Below are 25934 nucleotides of genomic sequence, written 5' to 3' on the forward strand. Positions count from 1 at the left end.
AGGTGGAGAGACTGTTCCCGCTCAGAAAGGACAGTAGGACTAGGGGGAACAGCCTCAAGATAAAGGGGGGGCGGTTTAGAACGGAGTTGAGGAGGAACTTCTTCACTCAAAGGGTGGTGAATCTCTGGAATTCTCTGCCCGTTGAGGTGGTGGAGGCTGCCTTGTTAAATATTTTTAAGACGCGGGTTGATGGGTTTTTGATAAGAGAGGGGATTAAGGGTTATGGGGAGAGGGCGGGAATGTGGAACTGAGCCACGACAGATCAGCCATGATCTTATTGAATGGCGGGGCAGGCTCGAAGGGCTAGATGGCCTACTCCTGCTCCTATTTCTTATGTTCTTATGTTCTTATGAGTCTGTACCAACTCTCTAAAAGAGTATCTTACGAAGCTCACAATGCTGCCCTATCCACATAATCTCACATATTTACCATGGCTAATCCAACCAACCCAGACATCTTTGGACACTAAGGGGCAATTTATCATGGCCAATCCACCTAACCTGCACATCTTTGGAGTGTGGGAGAAAACTAGAGCACCCGGAGAGAACATGTAAACTCCACATAGTCACTCAAAGCTGTAATTGAACCTGGGTCCTTAGCGCTGTAAGGCAGCAGTGTTAACTGTGGCTTCAATTTGGATGGAAACTTAGAACATAAGAAATAGGAGCAGGAGTAGGCCATCTAGCCCTTCGAGCCTGCCCTGCCATTCAATAAGATCATGGCTGATCTGTCGTGGCTCAGTTCCACATTCCCGCCCTCTCCCCATAACCCTTAATCCCCTCGCTTATCAAAAACCCACCAACCCGCGTCTTAAAAATATTTAGCGAGGCAGCCTCCACCACTTCAACGGGCAGAGAATTCCAGAGATTCACCACCCTTTGAGTGAAGAAGTTCCTCCTCAACTCCGTTCTAAACCGCCCCCCCTTTATCTTGAGGCTGTGCCCCCTAGTCCTACTAGCTATATAGACTTGCTATATAAACTTGTCACACTGTGGATAGATTTATAGTGGCTAAGAGTTTCATGGGAAATGGAACCAAGGCAGACAAATGGGATTGAGATACAGATCAGCCAGAGTTTAACTTCTTGCAGATTTGTAATGTGGCTAATGAAAAGGAAATGGGATAGCAAGCAAAAGGGACTCTAGTAATTTTACCTGCTGCCTCTGACGATATACTCAGCAAGACTTTCCAAGTGCCCCACTAAGAAGCTCATTCACACACTTACCCACCATTTTCAAAGTGGGCATTTCTGTTACAGAAGCAACGCCAACAGGTGTTGCACTTTCATACGTAATGCCATTAGCAGACAGAGTGATCCAGTGCTTTGCACAACAAATCTTTTGGTCACCGGATGCATGCATTCTTGTTCAGGAGCTGTGGAAAATAATAATCAGCCTTAACAATACCCATCATACAGGCTGACATTTTACTTACCAGAGTGGGAGCTGCCGTGTAAGCAGGTTGTGAAGCAGTGACTGATGCGGCAGTAATCGGCTTGGCTGCATGTTGAACTACTTTGGCTTGCACTGTATGTCCTGGCCTGATTGAAGGGATGGTCATGGCCGGCTGAAACCACAGATGCCAGTGAATAGAACAAAACACAAGATCCCAAACCACTGGTAAACACAAGTTGCCAGTCCCCATGAATATATTTCTCTGGTGCACTGAAGAACACCTTCCAGTAAATCTGACAACATCTGTGGAGAGAGAATAGAGCCAAAGTTTTGGGTCTGGGGACGACCCTTCGCCAGCTCTGATGAAGGGTCATCCAGACCAAAAAAGTTTGCTCTACTCTCTCCCCACTGATGCTGTCAGGCCTGCTGAGATTTTCCAGCATTTACTGTTTGATTCCAGCATCCGCAGTATTTTGGCTTTTTCGCAGTAAATCTCATCTCTTTTTCTCTTTATAATCTTGAATTCTCTGAGTTTTCACCCTGGTCTCCTCATGAAATCTTTGAATACATCCATCCAAAGTCGCTAACTATATTCTACCATGTGGTCTGAAGTTCTCCATCACACCAGGCTGTAAGCAATCTGTGGAACTCTTCGCCACAGAAAGCTTTGAAGGCCAGGTCATTGAGTGTCCTTCAAGACAGAGGTAGATAGGTTCTTGATTAATAAGGGAATTATGGGTTATGGGGAAATGGCAGGAAAATGGGGATATGAGAAAAATATCAGCCATGATTGAATGGCGGAGCAGACTCGATGGGCCGAGTAGCCTAATTTTGCTCCTATATCTTATGGTCTTGTAAATGAGTGGGAGAGTCCTTGCTTTAAAATTGTGATACTGAGTTCCAGATTCTCCCATGAGAGGAAAGATCCTCTCAGCATATACCTTGTCAGGCCTGTCAAAACATTACGTTATAATAAAATCACATCTCGTTCCTCTAAACTCCAGTGAATCATGGCCCAATCTGCTCAATCCTTCCTCATAAGACAATCCTTTCAACCCAGGAATCAACCTGGTAAATCTTATCTAAAATGCTTTCAATTAAGATATATCCCCCTTAAATAAGGGCATCAAAACGGTACATTGTACTCCAGGTGTTGTTTCACCTATGCCTTGTACAGTTACAGCAAGACTTCCCCACTTCAATGCCTGCCATCTTCACTTCTCACCAAATTCCATTTGACTTCTTAATTATTTGCTGTCCCCACATGCTTATTTTGGACTAAATGTACCAGGACACCCAGACATAGTATTCTGCAGTCTCTTTCCATTTTTATTGTCCTTTTCTATTCTTCCCAGCAAAGTGAACAATGTCACACCTTCCCACATCATATTCCATTTGCCAAACCCGTCCATACTCCTTTGCAGATTTTGTGTCCTCACAACTTGCTAACTTTGAATCATCAGTAAATTTGGCAACAATACACTCTGTTGCTTCATCCAAGTCAATTAATATAGATTGTAAATAGTTGAGGCCCCAATACTGATCATGCGGCACTCCAACAGTCTGCTAAGCTGAAAATGGCATATTAACACTGACTCTTGGATAGTTAGCCAATTCTCTCTTCTGTGTCACTATATTATTCTACACACCATGAACTCCTATCTTGTGCAGTAACCTTTTATGTGGTATCTTGTCATAAACATTTGAAAATTTAAATTCAATACTTCTACTTGTTACATCCTTAAAGAATTCTAATAAATGTGCCTTTCCTTTTGTACAACTATGTAGATTGTTTTTGACTGTATTATGCTTTTTAAAAATTCCTGCAACTACTTCATTAGTATTGGATTCAAACTTGCAGTGCTTTCAACACAAAAGCTCAAGCATCCAAACCTTTAAAATGAGCTAAAGATGGAATAACACCAAAACCCATTCAACCTCATTATGCCAAGTTAAGAGTTTCCAGCTCTGTAGTTCCACTTTGCACAACAGGCACCCTCATCAAGTCATTGACAAAACAAACCAACACTACAGGCCAAATCTTCCATGGAGCAGGAATCACCGTTGGATTGCCACCCCACTCCTGTTTTCCTATCTTAGGCAAGAGCTCAACATTTCTCACGCAGTCTCCAAGCTGGGCTGGCTGAGGCACGTGCAGTGCAGTTGCCCCTAAGTCCTTCAGTGCAGCGCAGGATCACTGGGGAAAAAGAAACCAGACTCCCTTTTTCTGGCACTAGCTGCTGTATTCCAGCAAGTTTAAATGAATGTCCCGCCATTTTGAGAAGTCAGGTGTATAAGCTAAGTGGTGTGAGGGGGTGGGGTGGGTCAGGGGAGTGTGTAGTCAGGTGGTTGGGGGGGTCCGCCGTTAGTCAGGGTGCAGCAGTCTGGTCAGGGGGGGGAAACAGCGTGTAGATGGATGGTCCAGTAAGGTATTGGCAGGGATGTGGATGGTGGTATAATTATGAGTTTCAACTGGTTTTAATCTTAACTTTTCCTGGGCAAAGTAACGACTAACTATTCTGCTACATGAGTCAAAACCATGTAAAGTCTCTGACTTTTAACCAGAGTTTTGTAGGGTTCAGACACAGGGAAAGTTGAAACTTTCCAGGCAATTCCCATGTGGTACTTGCATGGGGATTTCAGAGGGTTTCCCAGTGCATCTTCAGGGCTAACTCTGAGATACAGCCTCCCCCCCAGGGAACAGTAGTTATTACACCTTCTCTTTCTCTTGTGCAACACAAACCTCCTCTAATCCAAATTTCCTGTACCTAAATGCCAAACTATCAACACATTGAATTTTCACTCACTCCATCCTCATTACATGCTGCAGAGCACACACCCCTCTAACTTTCACACCACACTCCATCCCATATACCACAGCCTTTTGATCCTTTACATATATGTTTTACAAAGCACATACCCTCCCCAGTGTAACAAATGCTCTGCCCAGTTGTATGCTATACAATGCAATGTAGAAATACAATTCCAAACCCCAATTCTTTGCAATGCAACATGCATAAACCACACATTTTTCTCAGCTACAGTTGAACTAACATAAGAACATAAGAACATAAGAAATAGGAGCAGGCCATCTAGCCCTTCGAGCCTGCCCCGCCATTCAATAAGATCATGGCTGATCTGTCGTGGCTCAGTTCCACATTCCCGCCCTCTCCCCATAACCCTTAATCCCCTCTCTTATCAAAAACCCATCAACCCGCGTCTTAAAAATATTTAGCGAGGCAGCCTCCACCACTTCAACGGGCAGAGAATTCCAGAGATTCGCCACCCTTTGAGTGAAGAAGTTCCTCCTCAACTCCGTTCTAAACCGCCCCCCCCTTTATCTTGAGGCTGTGCCCCCTAGTCCTACTGTCTTTTTTGAGCGGGAAGAGTCTCTCCACCTCTATCCTATCCATCCCATTCATCATCTTATACGTCTCAATGAGATCTCCCCTCATTCTTCTAAACTACAACGAGTACAAGCCTAGTTTATTCAGCCTCTCCTCAGAGCTCAACCCCCTCAACTCCGGTATCAGCCTAGTAAACCTCCTCTGCACTCCCTCCAAGGCCAAAATATCTTTGCGCAGGTGCGGCGCCCAAAACTGCACACAGTACTCCAGCTGCGGCCTCACCAATGCCCTATACAGCTGCAGCAAGACCTCCCTACTTTTATATTCAATCCCCCTCGCTATGAAGGCCAGCATCCCATTCGCCTTCCTGACCACCTGCTGCACCTGCAAGCTGGGTTTTTGCGACTCATGCACAAGGACCCCGAGGTCCCTCTGCACCGTCGCCTGCTGCAGTTTTTCACCACGTAAGTAATAGTCCTTCCTACCATTATTCCTACCAAAGTGGACCACCTCACACTTGCCAACATTAAATTTAATTTGCCATTTCCTGGCCCATTCGCCCAGCCTATCTAGATCCTTCTGCAGACACTCCACACCCTCCGCACAATTTGCCGTTCCCCCAATCTTGGTGTCATCAGCAAATTTCGACACCCTACACTCGGTTCCCTCCTCCAGATCATCTATATAAATGGTAAATAGCTGAGGCCCCAGCACCGACCCCTGGGGCACTCCACTAGTCACCATCCGCCAATCCGAATAGCACCCGTTGACCCCCACTCTCTGCCTCCTATTTGACAACCAATCCTCTATCCACGCTAACACCCTACCCCCAACTCCATGTCCCTCGACCTTCTGCAATAACCTCTTGTGAGGTACTTTGTCAAACGCCTTCTGAAAATCCAGAAAGACCACATCCACCGGCTCTCCTCTATCCACTGCCCTAGACACATCCTCATAGAACTCCAGTAAATTTGTCAGACACGACTTCCCTTTAATGAAACCATGCTGCGTCCGCTCTATCAAGCAATTGCCTTCAAGATGCCTCGCAATTTCCTCCTTAATGACGGATTCTAACATTTTACCTACCACAGACGTTAAACTAACCGGCCTATAATTCCCCGCCTTACAATACAAAATACAAAACTGATTTTCCCTTTCTCCCCAGCAGACAAATTTTAGGAAGAAGATGAGGATAGGTTGTCTCCAATGTCTCCAACAGGAATTATACAGCCATTCGAAAAGAGGGTCTGAACAAGGTTGCTCTGGTAACCATCTCTAGAACAAACCACTTGTCTGGAGGCAGATTTTGCACCTTGGGCACTAGATAGAAATAGAAAAGGCAACTGGAGAGGGAGCTCCTTAACGACACGTCAATCAGCTTTGCAGGAACAACAACTGGCAACAAAACAAAGCTGATCCGCTCTGAAAGCTTAAGATTTTTCAAAACCTTGCATCAAGAGGTTTTTCATCACCTGGGTTCAAAGCGCAAAGCCTGGGGACAGATACAAGTCCAATTCCATCAGAAAAATGGAAAGGAAAAGGTTTAAGATGGAGAAACAAAGTAACAAGGGCTCAAAGCCTTCAATACAGCAAACTGGCCAGCTCCTAAATTGACAAAAAAAATCCCAAACATAACTGCGGTTGTGCTGGGTCTCAGCACAAAGTAAACCAGCTGGACTAGTTCAGCCCTGTATTTTCTAAGTGATGTAAATGCAAATCCAGTGAAGTTACCCTGAGGGCTGCTGCTAAATGCCCGGAGGAACAGACGATGACTTGCCTTTCAGCTAGCAGCCTATATTTACACTCTGAAACTGCTTTAACATGTTGCCTGGATGGGTGTAACTCCAACAACACTCAAGAAGCTTGACACCATCCAGGACAAAGCAGCCCCACTTGATTGTTACCCTTTTCACAAACATTCAATCCCTCCACCACTGACGAACAGTGTCAGCTGTGTGTACCATCTACTAGATGCAGCAACTTACCAAAGTTCCTTAGGCAGCACCAAACCTACAACCACTACCATCTAGAAGGCCAAGAGCAGTAAATACCTCGGAACACTACCACCTTCCAAGTTCCCTTCCAAGCTACTCACCATCTTGACTTGGAAGTGTATCACCATTCCTTCACTGTCACTGGGTTAAAATCCTGGAACTACCTCCCTAACCACATCTCGGGTACTGCAGCAATTCAAGAAGGCAGCTCACCACCACCTTCTCAAGGGCATCTAGGGATAGACTGGACTAAATGCTGGTCTAGCCAGTGACACCCATATCCCAGTAAAGGAATTTTTTTAAAAACCGTGATTAGATTGCTCCCCAACCTTCTAAGTTCAAGAGAATATATGATGTGGAGATGCCAGTGTTGGACGAGGGTGGGCACAGTAAGAAGTCTCACAACACCAGGTTAAAGTTCAACAGGTTTATTTGGTAGCACAAACTTTTGCATACAAGAGAATATAAGACAAGGCAATGGAGCCTGCCTTCATTATTTCACTGTTTAAGCCACAGTATCATTCTCCTGAATCCATGCTGCAGCAATTCCAAATCCAATACATCCTTCCTGAGGGATAAGAGAGCTTGTGGAATGGGAGCTTTGGCATCACTGGGGGGAGCAGAAAGTTTAATGTTTCACCCAAAAGTTGGCACCTCTGACAATATAGGGCTTCCTTCAGTTCAGAAATGGAGTGGTGGCACAGTCATTCCGTTAATGGGCTAGTAATCCGAGGCCTGGGCTACTAATCCAGAAGCACGTCTTTAAATCTCACCACAATAGCTGGGAATTTAGATTCAGTTACTTCAATAAGTCTAGAATAAAAAGTTAGCAGTAATACTGATTGTCTAACTACCAGATTGTTTGAAAATATCTGGGTTTGTTCATCCTTGCCTAATCTGGCCTATACATGATTCCAGGTCCACAATAATGTGGCTGACTCTTAACTACCCTCTGAAATGGCCAAGTGAGTCACTTAGTTATACCAAACCACAACATGAACTGCAACTGCTCAAGAAGATGGCTCACCAGTTTCAAGGGAAACGAGGGATGGGCGTTAAATACTGGCCTTGACATTCCGTGAATTAATAAAAATAAAGGGACACACAAATAGACTCGAGGCCAGCAGTACAATTCACTAAGCCATGGCTGACACTGATGGACTGCAATAGGTGGGTACAATAAACGCTATAAACGTGCAAATAAATGATGCGTGCAGGAATGGAACGGCGAAAATTATGGGGGATTTCAATCTACACATTGATTGGTCGACCCATGTTGGACGCGGCGGGCTTGAGGAAGAGTTCTTGGAATGCTGCCGGGATAGTTTCCTTGAACAGTGTGTGTTGGAGCCGACGAGGGAGCGAGCTATCTTAGATCTGGTGTTATGTAATGAGGCGGGTAGAATTAGGGACCTTGTTGTGAGGGATCCTCTTGGGAAGAGTGATCATTGTATGGTGGAGTTTCTGATGCAGATGGAAGAGGAGAAAGTGGGTTCCCGGACACGTGTCCTTTGTTTGAACAGAGGGGAGTACAATAGGATGAGAGAGGAATTGGTGTATGTTGATTGGGGGTGCAGATTGGTCGGTAGGTCTGCTGAGGAACAGTGGAGGATCTTTAAGGGGATCTTTCTTGGTGCTCAGCAGGAATTTATTCCGATGGTAAAGAAGGATCGTAGGAGAAGAGATAATCAGCCGTGGATAACGAAGGAGATAAAGGAGAGTATTAAATTAAAAGCTGATGCGTTTAGAGTGGCTAAAAGTAGTGGGCGAGAAGCGGATTGGGAGAGGTTTAAGTAGCAACAAAGAATGACAAAGAAGTTGATAAAGAAAGGAAGGATAGACTATGAATCTAGGCTAGCGCTAAATATAAAAAAGGATAGTAAGAGTTTTTATAAATATATAAAAAGGAGGCTGGCTAAGGTGAATGTTGGACCCTTAGAGGATGAGAGGGGGGATTTAGTGGTGGGGGATGAGGAAATGGCTGAGGCCTTGAATAACTTTTTTGCTTCGGTCTTCACAGAGGAGGACGCAAATAGTTTGCCGGGTATTAACGATGGAAAGATGGTAGGAGTGGAGGGCCTGAATGAGATCATTGTTACTAGAGGTAGTACTCGACAGACTAGAGGGACTGATGGTGGACAAGTCCCCAGGACCGGATGGAATGCATCCAAGAGTTCTGAAGGAAATGGCGGAGGTGATAGTGGATGCCTTAGTGATTATTTTCCAAACCTCGCTGGATTCCGGGGAAGTGCCGGAAGATTGGAAAATGGCTAATGTTACGCTGCTGTTTAAAAAGGGTAGAGTTCTTGGAATGCTGCCAGGATAGCAAAAGGCAAAAGGCAGGGAATTATAGGCCGGTTAGTTTAATGTCTGTTGTAGGAAAAATGCTTGAAACCTTCATCAAAGAGGAAATAGCGAGGCATCTTGAGAAGAATTGTTTGATACAGCAGATGCAGCACGGATTCGTTAAGGGGAAGTCGTGTCTGACGAATTTATTGGAATTCTATGAGGATGTGTCTAGTGCGGTGGATAGACGGGAGCCGGTGGATGTGGTGTTTCTCGATTTTCAGAAGGCGTTTGATAAGGTGCCGCATAAAAGGTTGTTACAGAAGGTTAAGGGGCATGGATTTGGGGGTAAGGTGTTAGCGTGGATAGGGGATTGGCTGTCAAATAGGAGGCAGAGAGTGGGTGTCAATGGGTGCTATTCGGATTGGTGGTTGGTGACTAGTGGAGTGCCCCAGGGATCGGTGCCGGGGCCTCAGCTATTTACCATTTACATAAATGATCTGGAGGAGGGAGCCGAGTGTAAGGTGTCGAAATTTGCTGATGACACAAAGATAAGTGGAAAAGTAAATTGTGCGAAGGGTGTAGAAAGGGATCTAGATAGGCTGAGCGAGTGGGCGAGGACCTGGCAGATGAAATACAATGTTGGCAAGTGTGAGGTTATCCACTTTGGTAGGAATAATAGTAGGAAGGACTACTACTTACACGGCAAAAAGCTGCAGCATGCTATGGTGCAGAGGGACCTGGGGGTCCTTGTGCATGAGTCGCAAAAACCCAGCCTACAGGTGCAGCAGGTGGTCAGGAAGGCGAATGGGATGCTGGCCTTCATAGCGAGGGGGATTGAATATAAAAGTAGGGAGGTCTTGCTGCAACTGTACAGGGCATTGGTGAGGCCGCAGCTCGAGTACTGTGTGCAGTTTTGGTCGCCGCACTTGCGCAAGGATGTTTTGGCCTTGGAGGGAGTGCAGAGGAGGTTCACTAGGCTGATACCGGAGTTGAGGGGGTTGAGCTATGAAGAGAGGCTGAATAGACTGGGCTTGTACTCGTTAGAGTTTAGAAGGACGAGGGGGGATCTTGAGACGCATAAGATGGTGAAAGGGATGGATAGGGTAGAGGTGGAGAGGTTCTTCCCGCTCAGAAAGGACAGCAGGACTAGAGGGCACAGCCTCAAGATAAAGGGAGGGGGGGGCGCAGTTTAGAACAGAGTTAAGGAGGAACTTCTTCGCTCAAAGGGTGGTGAATCTCTGGAATTCTCTGCCCGTTGAAGTGGTGGAGGCTACCTCGCTAAATATATTTAAGACGCGGGTAAATAGGTTTTTAGTAGGCAAGGGGATTAAGGGTTATGGGGAAAAAGCGGGAAAGTGGAACTGAGCCACTTCAGATCAGCCATGATCTTATTGAATGGGGGGGCAGGCTCGAAGGGCTAGATGGCCTACTCTTGCTCCTATTTCTTATGTTCTTATGTTCTTAATAGATTGAAGATCTTGTTCAGTCTGACACGACTGCTATCAAGGCGGACTAAATGGAAATGGTCAAGAGCTTCAAGTTTCTTGATATCCAGATCGCCAACAACCTAACCTGATCCTGCCATGATGAAGCGATAGTTAAGAAAGCCCACCAATGCCTCTAGTTGCTCAGAAGACTAAGGAAATTTGGCATGTCAGCTATGACTCTCACCAACTTTTACAAATGCACCATAGAAAGCATTCTTTCTGGTTGTATCATAATTTGGTATAGCTCCTGCCCTGACCAAGACCACAAAAAAACTACAAAGGATTGTGAACAAAGCCCAGTCCATCGCCGAGACCAGTCTCCCATCCATTGACTCTGTCTACACTTCCTGCTGCTTCAGAAAAGCGGCCAGCATATTTAAGGACTCCATGCACCCCAGACTCCATGCACCCAGAACCATAGCTTATACTGGCCCTTTACTTTCTCCCAATTTCTGGCCAGTCTCCCACTCAACCAAATATTAGAAATCTACAGTTTGTGAAATGCTGTGTAGAAACAGGTAGTTAATTTCTGTCGGGAAAAAGATGCAAAAGTCTGAGAACATGTACCAACCGACTCAAGAACAGCTTCTTTCCTGCTGCCATCAGACTTTTGAATGGACCTACACCCTAGCTGTGACTGTAACACTACATTCTGCACTCTCTCCTTTCCTTCTCTGTGAACAGTATGCTTTGTCTGTATAGCACGCAGGAAACAATACTTTTCACCGTACGTTAATACATGTGACAATAATAAATCAAATCAGATATACATTGCTCTCAAATTCTGTTCCAGAAGACCTTCAACCTTGTCATAACTTTTTCCAACTTCATACCCTTGAACCATAGCTTATACTGGCCCTTTACTTTCTCCCAGTTTCTGGCCAGTCTCCCACTCAACCAAATATTAGAAATCCACAGTTAATAAAATACTGTGTAGAAACAGGTAGTTAATTTTTCAGGTCTTAAAATTCAATCAAATCAATTCAATTATCTCTTTGTGGAACCCTGCTGTGCACCAATTGACTGCTGCATATTTCCACATCACAAGAGTGTCATGTTTTCGAAGAACATAATATAAAAGTAAACTATTACTGGAGGTTTGAAATAAAATAAGTGAGGGAAAAACTCAGCCATTCTGGCAGAAACTGTCGAGAGAATCAGTTCAAAAACAGTTCAAGTCCAATACGACACTTCTTTAGAACATAAGTACAAAACTGGTTGTTAAATGCTTTCAGGCACAGAAAGTTTTCTTAAATTTTTACTCTTTCACAGGGTGTGGGTGTCACTGGCTACACCAGCATTTGTTGCCCATCCCTAATTGCCCCTAAGAAGGTGGCAGCGAGCTGCCTTCTTGAACCAGGGTCCATATAATGTAAATACACCCATGGTGCTGTTAGCAAGCAAGTTCCAGGATTTTCACCCTGCAGCAGTGAAGGAATAGCAATATATTTCCAAGTCAGGATGGTGAGTGGCTTGAAGGGGAAATCGCAGGTGGTGGTGGTGTTCCCATGCATTGCTGCTCTTGTCCTTCTAGATGACAGAGTTTGCAGGTTTGGAAGGTTCTATCGAAGGAGGCTTGATGAATTTCTGCAGGAACTACAAAGGGTCGCGAATGTAGCCCAATCCATCACACAAACCAGCCACCCATCCATTGACTCTGTCTACACTTCCCGCTGCCTCGGAAAAGCAGCCAGCATTATTAAGGACCGCACACACTCCGGACATTCTCTCTTCCACCTTCTCCCATCGGGGAAAAGATATAAAAGACTGAGATCACGCACCAACCGACTCAAGAACAGCTTCTTCCCTGCTGCCATCAGACTTTTGAATGGACTTGCCTTGCATTAAGTTGGTCTTTCTCCACACACTAGCAATGACAGTAACACTACATTTTGCACTCTCTCATTTCCTTCTCTATGATCAGTATATTTTGTCTGTGTAGCGTGCAAGAAACAAAACTTTTCACTGTATGTGAATACATATGATAATAATAAATCAAATCAAAATCTTGTAGATGCTACATACTGCTGCCACAGTGCATCAATGGTGGAGGGAGTGAATGTTTATTGTGGTGGATGAGGTGCTAATACAGCAGGCTGCTTAATCCTGGAAGATGAAGAGGTAGTTGGAGCAACACTCAACCAGGCAACTGGAGCACATTCCATCACTCTCCTGATTGGGTCTTGCAGACAGACTTTGTGGAGTCAGGAGGTGAGTTACTCATCACAGAATTCCCAACATCTGGACTGCTCTTGCAGCCACAGTCATTATATGGCTAGCCCAGTTCAGTTCCTAGTCAATGAAACCCCAAAGGTGGTGTTGGTGGTGGGGGATTCAGCGATTGTAATGCCATCGCGAAAGATGATTAGATTCTCTCTTGTTGAAGATGAAACTAGCTTGGCGTTCCAATGGCAAAAATGTTATTTGCTACTTATCAGCCCAAGCCTAAATTTCAAAGGATCGCTAACTTTATTTATTATTGCCACATGTATTAGTATACAGTGACAAGTATTGTTTCTTGGGTGTTATACAAACAAAGCATACTTTCATAGAGTATAAAGAGGAAATGGAAAGGAGAGGGTGCAGGATGTGATGTTACAGTCAAAGCTAGGGTGTAGAGAAAGATTGGCTTAATGCAAGGTATGTCCATTCAAAAGTTTGATGGCAGCAAGAAGCTGTTCTTGAGTCGGTTGGTCTGCGGCCTGACTTTTTCCTGACAGAAGGCGGCTGTGTGGGGTCTGTGACTATGCTGGCTACTTTTCAGAGGCAGCAGGAAGTATAGATAGAGTCAATGGATGGGAGGCTGGTTTGTGTGATGAACTGGGCTACATTTACATCACATTGCAGTTTCTTGCGGTCTTGGACAGAGCAGGAGCCATACCAAGCTGTGATACATCCTGAAAGGATGCTTTCTATGGTGCATCTATAAAAATTGATGAGACTTGTAGCTGACATGCCAACCTTCCTTTACATCCTGAGAACGTAGAGACATTGATAGACTTTCCTAACTATAGCACCGACATGGAGAGAACAGGACACTTAAAAACTTGAAGCTCTGGACCATTTCTACTTCGTCCCCATTGATGTAGACATTGGTACTTCCTCCACTACGCTTCCTGGAATCAATGACAATCTCCTTTGTTTTGTTGACATTGAGGGAGAGATTATTGTTGTCACAACAGTTCACCACATTCTCTATCTCATTCTTGTACTCTGTCTCATTCTTGTACTCTGTCTCGTCATTGTTTGAGATCCGACCCACTACAGTGGTGTCATTGGCAAACTTGAAAATCGAGTTGGAGGGGAATTTGGCCACACAGTCATAGGTATGTAAGGAGTATTGTAAGGTGCTGAGGACGTGGCCTTGTGGGACACTAGTGTTGAGGATGATCGTGGACATGTTGTTGCCTATCCTTACTGATTGTGGCCTGTGGGTGAGGGAGTCTAGGATTCAACTGCAGTGGGAAGAGCCGAGGCCCAGGCCACAGAGTTTGGATGCAGCAAGAAGTCTCCTAACACCAGGTTAAAGTCCAACAGGTTTATTTGGAATCACAAGCTTTCAGAGGTGATGAAGGAGAGCAGTGCTCCGAAAGCTCGTGATTCCGAATAAATCTGTTGGACTTTAACCTGGTGTTGTGAGACTTCTTACTGTGTCCACCCAGTCCAACGCCGGCATCTCCACATCTCGGAGTTTGGAGATGAATTTTGTTGAGATAATGGTGTTGAAGGCTGAGCTGTAGTCTACGAATAGGAGTCTGTCACAGGTGTTTTTGTAATTCAGGTGTTACAGGGCTGAGTGTAGGGCCAGGGAGATGGTATCTACCGTAGACCTGTTGCAGCAATGGGTAAATTAGTGAGTTGGTGCAGTGCATCTTATAAATGATACACACTGCTGCTAACGTGTGTCTGTGAGTGAATGTTTAAGGTGGTGAATGGGAATGCCAGTCAAGCAGGCAACTCTGTCCTGGATCATGTCAAGCTTCTCGAATGCTGCACTTAAAAAGATTGTGGAAGGCCTGGCATTAAAGCAAGCATATCAGAAACTGAATCTGGACCTCGCTGTGCAATTCAGATGCTCAACGTTTTCACAAAGTGAATCATGTAGTCACTTCAGAACTCTCAAAAAGATGACTCGATTCACCTTTGAAGATGCTTTGGGAAAGGAGCTGCAGGAACGCGATCTCGCACAGTTCATCACAGGAATGCCTCTAGAGCACCACCAGCAGGAACTGAGCAACACTGCAGCAACTTGTATCATGCATCAGGCAACAGAGAGCTTTGGAACTTGCATTTGAAACTGCAACCTCCAAACTGGGAGAGAAGCAGAGTTTAAAAAGAATCAGCAGAACAGAATTATGAACTTAAACGGGGCAGCAAGGTGGCACAGTGGTTGGCGCTGCTGCCTCACAGCACCAAGCACCTGGTTCAAAATCAGCTTTGGGTCACTGTGTGGAGTTTGCACATTCTCCCCGTGTCTGCCTGGGTTTCCTTCAGGTGCTCCGGTTTCTTCCCACAGTTCAAAGATGTGCGGATTAGGTTGATTGGCCATGCTGAGTTGACCCTTAGTGTCAGGGGAACTAGTAGGGTAAATGCATGTGGTTACGGGAATAGGACTCAAGTAGGATTGTGCAGATTTGATGGGCTGAATGGCCTCCTCCTGTACTGTATGTTATGTTTCAAACAGATGCGATAAAGATTGTACAGTATTGATTTTCAGCTGGAATGCTAAATTAACACCTTGTGTGTATATGGTACCATTAACCTGACCAAACATTCCTCACTGCTTCACACAAGCTTTATCAAACAACACCTGACAACAAGTCATACAAAATGACATTCCGCCAGATGATCAAAAGTTTGGTCATGATGATAGCTTTGAGTATCTGAAAGAGGGAAAGCGAGAGAGACAGGGATGTTTTGGGTGGAAATTGCGGAACTTAGGACCCAGGCAGCTGAAGGCACTAGCGATCTGTGCTGTTAATTTTGAAGATTCCAAGGCAACATTGAAAGAAACGCGGTACGTTGTTCCAGTGTTCTTGGCGATGTTCAACCGACGTCATCAAAAATAGATCAACTGGTCATTTCTCAATGTTGTTTTATGGGATCCAACTGAGAGCGATTCTTTTTAAATTCACTTATGGGATGTGGGTGTTGCTGACAAGGTCAACATTTATTGTCCATTCCTAGTTGCCCTTGAACTGTCTTCTTGAGCCACTGCATATTTCCCTAGTAGCAGTTGGATTGCTGAGCCATGTCAGAGGTTAAGAGTAACAAATATAGACCAGACCAGATAACCATATCACAGACTCCATACAGAGCAGGAGGAGACCATTCGGTCCATTGAATCTGCACTGACTTTTCTGGTCAGCATCTCCCCAAGGTCCAGCCCCTGCCGCATGCCCCACCCCACCCCCACTTGCCCCATCCCCATGCATTTACCATGGCAATACACCTAACTTCCACATTTTAGGTGCTATGGGGCAACTTAGCATGGCAAATCCACTAAACCTATACATCTTTAGACACTAAGGGGTCATTTCAGCATGGCTAATCCACCTAACCAGCAAATTTCTGGAGTGTGGGAGCAAACCAGAGCATCCAGAGGAACTCCACGTAGACATCGAGAGAACATGAAATCTCCAAATAGACAGTCATCCAAAGCCAGAATTGAACCCGGGTCCTTGGCATTGTGAGGCAACAGTACTAACCACTGTGCCACCGTAAGGATAACATGTTTTCTTTCCTAAAGGACATTAGTGAACCAGATGGGCTTTTATGACAATCGATAATGATCATCAATAGACTTACAATTCCAGACACGGTGATAGGATTCGAATTCAGGTCCCCAGTGTATTACCCTACTAGCCCAGCAACAATACCACTGTGCCACCACCTCTCCATATTTGCCTGTAAAACAATGATTGCTTCCTTCGCTGATTAGCATGAAATGCTTTGGGATATCCTGAAGGTATGGATGGAATGATATTATTTCAAGTTTTTTGTATATTTTAAAAGACCTCAAGGATTCAGCATTTATTGTCAACTCCTCATGACCTTGAAGGAGGGCATTGGATAAAGGCAATCCTTTGGATAAAGACATTGCCAAATGTAATGCTGGGCATTACAGAGTAAGAAGTCTCACAATGCCAGGTTAAAGTCCTGCACGTTTATTTGGTAGCAAACACCACTAGTTTTTGGAGCACTGCTCCTTCATCAGGCGAATGGGAGTTCTGTTCACAATTGGGCATATAAGGACCAAATGCAATTTACAGAATAATGATTGGAGTGCGAGTCCTTACATCTAATGAAGTCTTAAGTCAAGTATAAGGACTTGCATTCCAATCATTATTCTGTAAATTGAGTTTGTGTCTTTATATGCCCTGTTTGTGAACAGAACTCCCACTTACCTGACGAAGGAGCAGCACTCCAAAAGCTAGTGGCACTTGCTACCAAATAAACCTGTTGGACTTTAACCTGGTGTTCTGAGACTTCTTACTATGTTTACTCCAGTCCAACACCGGCATCTCCACATCAGGACATTACAGATGCAGTGCAGCCTAAGGTGATGGCTTACGCCACAGTGGTCAACTCTGAAGCATCATCTAATGTGGCTCAGGAGCTCTGCTCGAGTGAAGGTGTCTGCCACACTGGCAGCAGAGAAGATGGTGGGCTGAGACGATGCAGGGTTCACTGGCCTCTGTTTCCTCTGGACCATCTGAAACTTATGTTTCTACTCACCTATCCCAATTCCAAACACACAGCCTCCAGAGGTCATAGCTGTCCACTAACATCTCCCAGTTGTCAGAGTCAATGTCTGCCATTTTCATACATTGCAAGTTTCCTTGTAATGAAGGCATAGATGCCCAAAAGGTCACGACGCAGTGGCCATTTAATCATACAGGTCTTGAATGTACAGTCATCATCCACAATGAGCCAGCTACAGAAGTCTGAAGACACATACCAACCGACTCAAGAACTGCTTCTTCCCTGCTGCTGTCAGACCTTTGAATGAACATACCTCGCATTAAGTTGATCTTTCTCTACACCCTAGCTATGACTGTAACATTACATTCTGCATCTCTCATTTCCTTCTCTATGAATGGTATTCTTTGCCTGTAAGAACATAAGAAATAGGAGCAGGAGTAGGCCATCTAGCCCTTCGAGCCTGCCCCGCCATTCAATAAGATCATGGCTGATCTGTCGCTGCTCAGTTCCACTTTCCCGCCCTCTCCCCATAACCCTTAATCCCCTCTCTTATCAAGAACCCATCAACCCGCGTCTTAAAAAGATTTAGCGAGGCAGCCTCCACCACTTCAACGGGCAGAGAATTCCAGAGATTCACCACCCTTTGAGTGAAGAAGTTCCTCCTCAACTCCGTTCTAAACCGCCCCCCTTTTATCTTGAGGCTGTGCCCCTTAGTCCTACTGTCTTTTTTGAGCGGGAAGAGTCTTTATAGTGTATAGTGCACAAGAAACATAACTTTTCACTGTGTACTAATGCATGTGACAATAATAAATCAATTTAAATACCACTGCCTTGGCAATGAGTGTAAGATAGAATCAGCACACTCTAGAAACTTGTCTGCCAAGAGATGGCGAGGATACATCTGAGACAATGAAGATGTAAATTCTTCAGACCTTTCTCCTGCTGGGTATATGCTGTCCAGGTCTCACTACTCTAGAGGAGTGCGCTGAGTGAGAATGCAGGTTTGGTACACTAACATTTTGTTGTTCTCAGTCAGCTTGTTGTTCGACACTTCTATTCAAAATAACTGCAACTTTTATGATGTGTTACTGCAGCAACCGAGTACGAATATTGACCTCACACATTCCATTGATCACTTGTGCTCAGTGGAACGTGAGCGAGGTCACTGGCACAGCCTGTCCTTTTCTCTTATCCTCCCTAACGCAGGGATGTGGTGTTACGCTCCTGACCCAACTTCACCAGCGCTGTGGCTGAATCAAATACAAAAGGTCAGAAAACCTTTATTTATTACATTAACTCTACAGTGAAGTTACTGTGAAAATCCCCTCGTCACCACATCCGAAAGATCCCCCCCCCACCCCCCCCATTCGCGTACACTGAGAGAGAATTTAGCATGGTCAATGCACTCAATCAGAACATTTTTTGGAGCGTGGGAGGAACCCAGGGCATTCGGAGGAAACCCACGCAGACATGGGGAGAATGTGCAGACTCCACAGAGACAGTGACCCAAGCCAGGAATTGAACTGGGTCCCTGGTGCTGTGAGACAGCAGTGCTAACCACTGTGCCCTCATAGTAATGCACAATAACGCACTACAACTGTGATTCCCAACTGGTGTGTCGCAGGAAGTTTACAAGCCTACTGCAGGCTTCAAACAGTGTGCTCTGCAGGAGCCTGTGAAAGGTGGAGAAAATATTCGAGCCTGGGAGTGTGGCGGTGAGGACAGAGAGGAGAGAGGCAGTGGTAGGAGTGTACCGGGCCCAAAGGCACGTAGGTCTAATGCCTGCATGCAATGTCTGAGAGCCAGGCCTGTTGTCTGTTTCTGTGACTGCCTTCTGGAAGAGGTTCTTATGTTGCTTTTAGATTTGCTGAATGCTTTTTATTTCAACCCTCCAATCTCCAGCAGAAATAGATATGAGCATTTAATGTAGCCCCCACTATGAGGTTTTATTTGTTATGACAAGTTGCGGGTGAGTTATTGTTAGTGTTAATTGTACAATGATCTGTCTTGCCAGGTTCTGAATTATTTTCATGCTTTCTTTTAAAAAGGTTTCAGCTTTAAACTCTTGTTTAAATAGCTTGCTTGATGTACATAAACTCATTGGTGATTGGACGGAAAGTGCAGAGATTTCCCTGTGTCTCTGATCTGATTGTTAATGAGATTTCCCAGCAGGCAGAATTACACAGGAACAGAGTCACAGAAGAAAACACTTTTTTTAAAAAAATAAAGGAAGTTCAATGTATATTACGTCTTGGAGTGAAGGTTGCAATTGGGCTTGTGGATAGTTGTTTGAAGCCACGCAGTTTCAATCCAAATGAGGTACTGAGGAGTTAAATCTCAATAGATTTTCCCTGCAAAAGGCTGGAAAACTCCAATGGTATGAGCCTGATCCTGACTCCCAGCTTTGCTCAACAGGGTCAGCTTCTCCTCGGCAGAGTCCTAAGATGTCCGAACACAAGGTAAAGGAGGTTGCATTCCCTGTTATGGATCTTACTGCTGCATAGACAAGAGGCTGTCAATTCCTTTCTTAGCACCTCATACAGTGAATAATGCCCGAAAGATACAGCAAGATCACTGTTTGGAACTAATAAATGAAAATGCAATCTTATAAGGTTTTAGCTGAAAGGCGTAGTTGTTCCTCCCAATTCTAATGACAGATTATGTTTAGTTTGTGGTGAGCAGGTTTATTGGAAATCACTTGCTGTTTGTTCCCTCTCTTAGACCAGCGTTGAACTCTGCAGGTTTTTTTAAATAACGAATTTAACTGAGCAGTTCAGGTCAATTTCTGGACCTTTCAGAATCTTTTTCTCTCTCTCATTTTTGAATGCAGCACATTTCACCAATTTAACTTCATCGATTTAATCATTGTTTCTGATATTTCCTCCTCCTCCCTAACCCTGTGTAATTCTTATTAATTTATACTAATTAACCATGGGGAAGGTATTAATTACTTTTAATTTAAGATGCATTTTAAAAATATATATAAATAAACATAATTCATGATTTGCTGCTGGTTGTGATATCATGTTCTCAAACTTTTTATTTGAACGCCTGGAGTGGCTAGCATCGGTGCAGAATCCACCAAAAAAAAAGTGGGTGTCAATATTCCATATCAGCAAATGGAACATATGGGTGGCATGGTGGTACAGTGGTTAGCATTGACCCGAACAGGTGCCAGAGTGGGGAATTTCACACTAACTTCACTGCAGGGCTAATGTAATTCTTACTTGTGAGTAATAAATAAATGAACTTTAATGTAAGACTATTTGTGACTAATAAATAAACTAACTTTAACCATGGAGATGTGACAGCTTCCAAACCTGCAACCATTATCACCAAGAAGGACAAAAGCAGCAGATACATTGGAACATCATCATCTGCAATTCCCCTCCAAGGCACACATCAAGCTGAATTGGAAATATCTCACTGTTCCTTCACTATCACTGGGTCAAAATCCTTGAACTCCCTCCCTAACAGCACCGTGGGTGTACCTACACCATTGTCTGTGATGGGTTGCCACAGCTACAAAAAATGTCTCTGCCTCAAGCTATTCTGGTTCACACTTTTTGAGCTGAAGTGAGATTTGGAGACACTCTGAAATATGAAGGGGATAAAGTCCTACCCAGAGCACAGTCACACCTGGGGGAAGGCACAAATTCAGGACGGAGAGGGCATGACTACCACGGAGTGGAGTGGTAGGCACTTAGGAGAGGCTGAAAAGGAGGCCTCACAGACACTGGTCCTGTCCAGCCAGTGTGGTTGTGCTCAATACCTGCGGAGGCAAGGAACAAGGCTGTGCTTAGGACAACCACAGTATAAATGAAAGCATCGTGGTTTAGATAATTGTTTGGAGGAGGAGGGGATTAAAGTAAGGTAAAGTTTATTTATTAGTCACAAGTAGACTTACATTAACACTGCAATGAGGCTACTGTGAAAATCCCCAAGTTGCCACCACACTCCAGTGCCTGTTTGGGTATGCTGAGGGAGAATTTAGCATGGCCAATGCACCTAACCAGCACATCTTTAGACTGTGGGAGGAAACCACAGCACACAGAGGAAACCCACACAGACATGGGGAGAACGTGCAAACTCCACACAGACAGTGACCCAAGCCGGAAATGGAAGCCGGGTCCCTGTGGAGAAAGAGAACTGAAATGAGAGAGTGACAGGAGAATAAATAGCATCCTCTGCAACCATGAATGAGAGTCCCAAAGACTGTGTTGCGTACCCAATGCCAGAGTCAGAGATAGCTCAAGGCGGTTAGAGACAAATTTGCAAGAGTGGGGGAAAATCAATTCGTTGTGGTCCACATCAAAACAAATGACTTAAGTAGAAACAGGAAAGAGGACATGCTGAGGAGTACCAGGAGTTGGGAGCTATATTCAAAAACAGAAACTCAACAGAATTTCTGAACTATTGCCCAAGCCACGTGCAAACTTGTATCGATCCAGACAGATCAGGGGAATTAACAAGTGACTAAAAGGTTGGTGTGGAAAAGAAAGGTTGTTTTACATGGAGCAGCAAGCAGCATAAGTATTGTACCATTGGGTGGGCTTCATCTCAACTGGAATGGGATCCCTATCTTGTTGGAAAAGGTAGATAGGGATGCATGGGAGGCATGGTGGCAAAGTGGTTAGCAATGCTGTCTCATAGCACCAGGAATCCAGGTTTGATTCCCGGCTTGGGTCACTGTCTGTGTGGGTTTCCTCCCACAGTCTGAAGGACATGCTGGTTAGGTGCATTGACCCAAATAGACGCCGGAGTGTGGCAACTAGGGAATTTCACAGTAACTTTGTTGCAGTGTTAATGTAAGCCTTACTTGTGACTAATAAATAAACTTTACTTTTACTACAAGTACTAGGGGTGAGGAGGTGCAAGGTAGTGAAGGAGGATCTACAACAAATCGGAAAACATGAAATGAGGTCACAAGACAGATTAAATTCAGGGAGTATTAAGTGCCAAAGAATAAATAGTTATAGAACAGGGATGGAAAAAGAATAAAAACAGACAAACTCTACACCAATGCAGGAAATAGAACAGGGAAACTGGGGGCAATAGTACATTGCCAGGAACTTGATATAGTGGGGAATACTTAACATGGATATAGAATAATCAACATTGAGATTAAACATTGCACGATATAACATCTGTAAAAGATAGAATGTGAAATGGGACATATGGAGTTGCTGTACTCTAATCAGAGACAACTTAATAGCAGGAGAGGGTAGCACCCACTATCAATAAGGCAGAAATAGAGCCACATATTGTTCACAATGATTGCTCAACAATGCCGATGAACTTCTCTGCATGAATGCACAGACTTGGTCAGGATGCCTGACTGGACGAAGCCTTTCCTACAGGCTGGGCAGTGAAAGGATAGGCTTCTCACCCATGTGGATACATGACAGCTGGTCAAGCTGTAACAATAAGCAAAGAGCGGCCTTGTCACATGTGCAGAACCACAAGGGCCGCTCACTGCTGTGGCTGCACATATGCCACACCAGGTTACTGAATTTTAATTAATATTTCTGTCTTAAATCTGTAACCTTTACTTTTGTCTATTTCATTTTGAATTAATTCATTTTTATCACATTCAGAAGGGGAAAAATAAAAATTCAAAATAACTCACTCACTGGAGTATGAAGTATTTTATTTTACCAGCCAAGGACAACTGTAATTCAGGTTAGAGAAGACCAGACACAAGGGCCTTCACAAAGTTAACCACATTCTACCATATTAGCATTCTCACATGACTCTCAGTTTCCTCAGTCACACTGAAATCATAACAGATCTAAGTTCTGTCTACCCTGACGCTGGATCAAATCACATCTTTCAGGTAAACTGCTGAATGTGTCTTGCTTTCCAAGGGGGCCATTTAGAAATCTGATCCACTCCACTTCTGTTGCAAATAAACACTGTCAGCGAGGAAGACACTTAACGAGGAAAACAGGACAAGTCCAGGGAACTGAAGATCAATCAGCTTAACATCAGTGACAAAAAAAGATAGAATTCCTACTTCTGAAAAGAGAGAAACATCTAAAGACCATAAGCACAGTAATGAATAATCAATATGGATTTCAAAACTGAAAGTCCTATTTGACCAACCTCACTGAATTCTCAAAGGTAAAATAAACAGCATATGAAGATAGTGCAGTTCTGGTACATAATTTATCCAGATTTACAAAGGACCATCAGTAGGATGCTGCACAATAGATTAATGAATTCAAGGTCAGAAGAAGGAGTCAGGCAAATAGCCAGGCAGATTGGCAGAGAGCAAGGCTAAAGGTTAGGCATCAGGCTGGCAGATGGTCGAAAATGTGATCTCACAAGGATCACTTGTGGAGCTAGTGTCGGTCACATTTCATATCAATAATTTTGACTTTGGAATCAAAATTACAATTCCTAAATTTGCATATGTCATCAAATTGTGGGAAGATAGGCAATACTGAGGACACTGTTACAAATTACGGGATAGTTCTTAACAAACATCAGAATGGCCATATAATTGACAAATGAATTCCAACAGGTAAGTGTGGATTTGTATATTTGACTAGAATAATGAAGTCGCATATTGCATGGACAATAAGCATCTAAAATAGCAAGAGGAGCACCTGGGATCACAATATACACATCAAATTTATAACACAAGCCAAGAGAGGCGATGCAGCAGTGGTATTGTCAGCGAATTACTAATCCAGAGACCCAGAGTAATGCTCTGAGAACCCAGGCTACCTCGTACAGGGTTTGAATCCACCACGGCAGATCGCGAAATTTGAATTCAATGCAAAAAAATCTGGATGATCACCATGAAACATAATGTCAATTATCATAAATAAAAAAACCCGTCTAGTTCACTCACGTCCTTTAGGGAAGGCAATCTGCCATCTTTACTGGTCTGGCTAAACCTCATTCCAGACCCACAACAATGTAGTTGACTCTTAACTATTTCTGAAATGGTCAGGCAGGTCACTCAGTTCAAGGACAATTAGGGATGGACAATAAATGCTGGCCTTGACAGTGACACCCATATCCTATGAAAGAATAAAAAAAGTCACACTGAAGTAAATCAAGAACTGGGGCTTGTTCCCAGAGGAGAGGATTGAAAAATAGGAAAGTTATGTTAAACTTGAAGTGCACCAGATTTGGATTACTGTGCATAGCAGTTTTGGTCACCAAAGGACAGATTGGCACAGGAGAGGCTGCAGAGAACAATTTACAAAGATTATCCCAGAAATGCAAGGCTATACCTATCAAAGGAAGATGAACAGGTTATGCCTTTTAATGGGAAGGCTTGGGGATGAGATAATAGAACTCTTCAATGGTGAAAATGTTAATGGAGTAATGGAGTAGCATGTTTCCAATTTTAGAGAAGAGCAAAACTAGAGAACATTGTTATAAGATAGTTATCACTCAAGTAACAAATTCAGGAAAACCTCTTTACCCAAAGAACGTGAAGTTTGCTACTACAGGGAGTGGTTGGGACAAATCATATAGACACATTCAATCAGAAGCTAGGTAAGTACATGGCCAAACAGTCTATTTTAACGCTCTATATTCTACCTAACCTTGTGATCAGTAAATGCAACCATAAAAGGAGAACAGTATCCTTGGTTTTGTGCCTACAGGCAAAGAATATAAAGCTTGGAGACTAGATTAACCTGTATAGAAACATATTTGACCAGTAGTTGGAGTTTGTGCATTGCTTTGGCTATATCTTAGAGGAAGGATACAAAAACAATGACAAGTCCAGTAACAATTCACAAGAATGTTATTGAGGATGAGGCGTCAGTTATGAGCAAATCATAGAGTCCTACTGTGCAGAAGGAGGCCAATCAGCCCATCAAACCTGCACCAAAATTGATCCACCCAGACCCTATCCCCGTAGCCGCATGTATTTATCCTGCTAGTTCCCTGACACTAAGGGACAATTTAGCATGGCCAGTCAACTTAACCCGCACATCTTCGGAGAGAAGAATCGTTTTTTTTTCAGTAAAGCTGGGGAAATTTAAGAGGTGGCCTGGAGGAGATCTTGATGGTTGTAGAACATTTACAGGGAATTCAGTGATAGACTGTTTCCAATGATAACAAGGGAGCACATGATTAATAAGGGGATCGGGGTTATGGGGAAAAGGCAGGAGAACGGGGATGAGAAAAATATCAGCCATGATTGAATAGTGGAGCAGACTCGATGGGCCGAGTGGCCTAATTCTACACCTATATCTTATGATTTCAGATCATCGCACACCAAATTCCAAGAAACGATTAAAATATTCTTATAGAGGTGGTTAGAAAGTGAAATTTCAACACATACATGCAGTTAAAGCAGAATTCAAACCTATTTGACTCGGGAATTACCATTGTCACCACAGCTCCCTCCTTTTAGATGTTCCTTTAGACTAGGCTCTTTGACTAACCTTTTAGTCACCTGTCCTATTCGCATCCCTGTTGTGGCTGTGAGACTTTGTTTGACAATTGCTTCAGCACACGTTACTACATTAAAGGCAGTGCATGCACAATATTGCAGGTAGCTGCTTCAGAAAGAGTGAGGTGACTGAGATTAAACAGGGGTGCACGCAGAGAAAGTTACCATCACAGATTTGACAGACCGAATGTTGCTGTGCTCTACATTCTGTTGTTTCTTTCTAACAGTTTGTGGACAGCAATGGTGGGGGAGGGGATTTAAGCCTTAATGAAGCACGCTTACCATTACCCCAGATA

General features: G+C 44.0%; 1 protein-coding gene across 2 annotated transcripts in view; it reads right to left on the bottom strand.

Moving 5' to 3' along the window:
• The window catches only part of LOC145341758 (transcription initiation factor TFIID subunit 4-like), a 309168-nt gene that overhangs the window by 233208 nt on the left and 50026 nt on the right, over nt 1-25934 (bottom strand). For both annotated transcript variants that reach the window (XM_080186669.1, XM_080186670.1), the window contains exon 3: nt 1435-1566. In XM_080186669.1, coding sequence (XP_080042795.1) covers nt 1435-1566 — 132 coding nt within the window. The remainder of the gene's footprint in view (nt 1-1434; nt 1567-25934) is intronic.

The sequence above is a fragment of the Carcharhinus amblyrhynchos genome, chromosome 4 (genome assembly GCF_965287045.1).
Source record: "Carcharhinus amblyrhynchos chromosome 4, sCarAmb.v2.hapA, whole genome shotgun sequence".
NCBI lineage: Eukaryota > Metazoa > Chordata > Chondrichthyes > Carcharhiniformes > Carcharhinidae > Carcharhinus > Carcharhinus amblyrhynchos.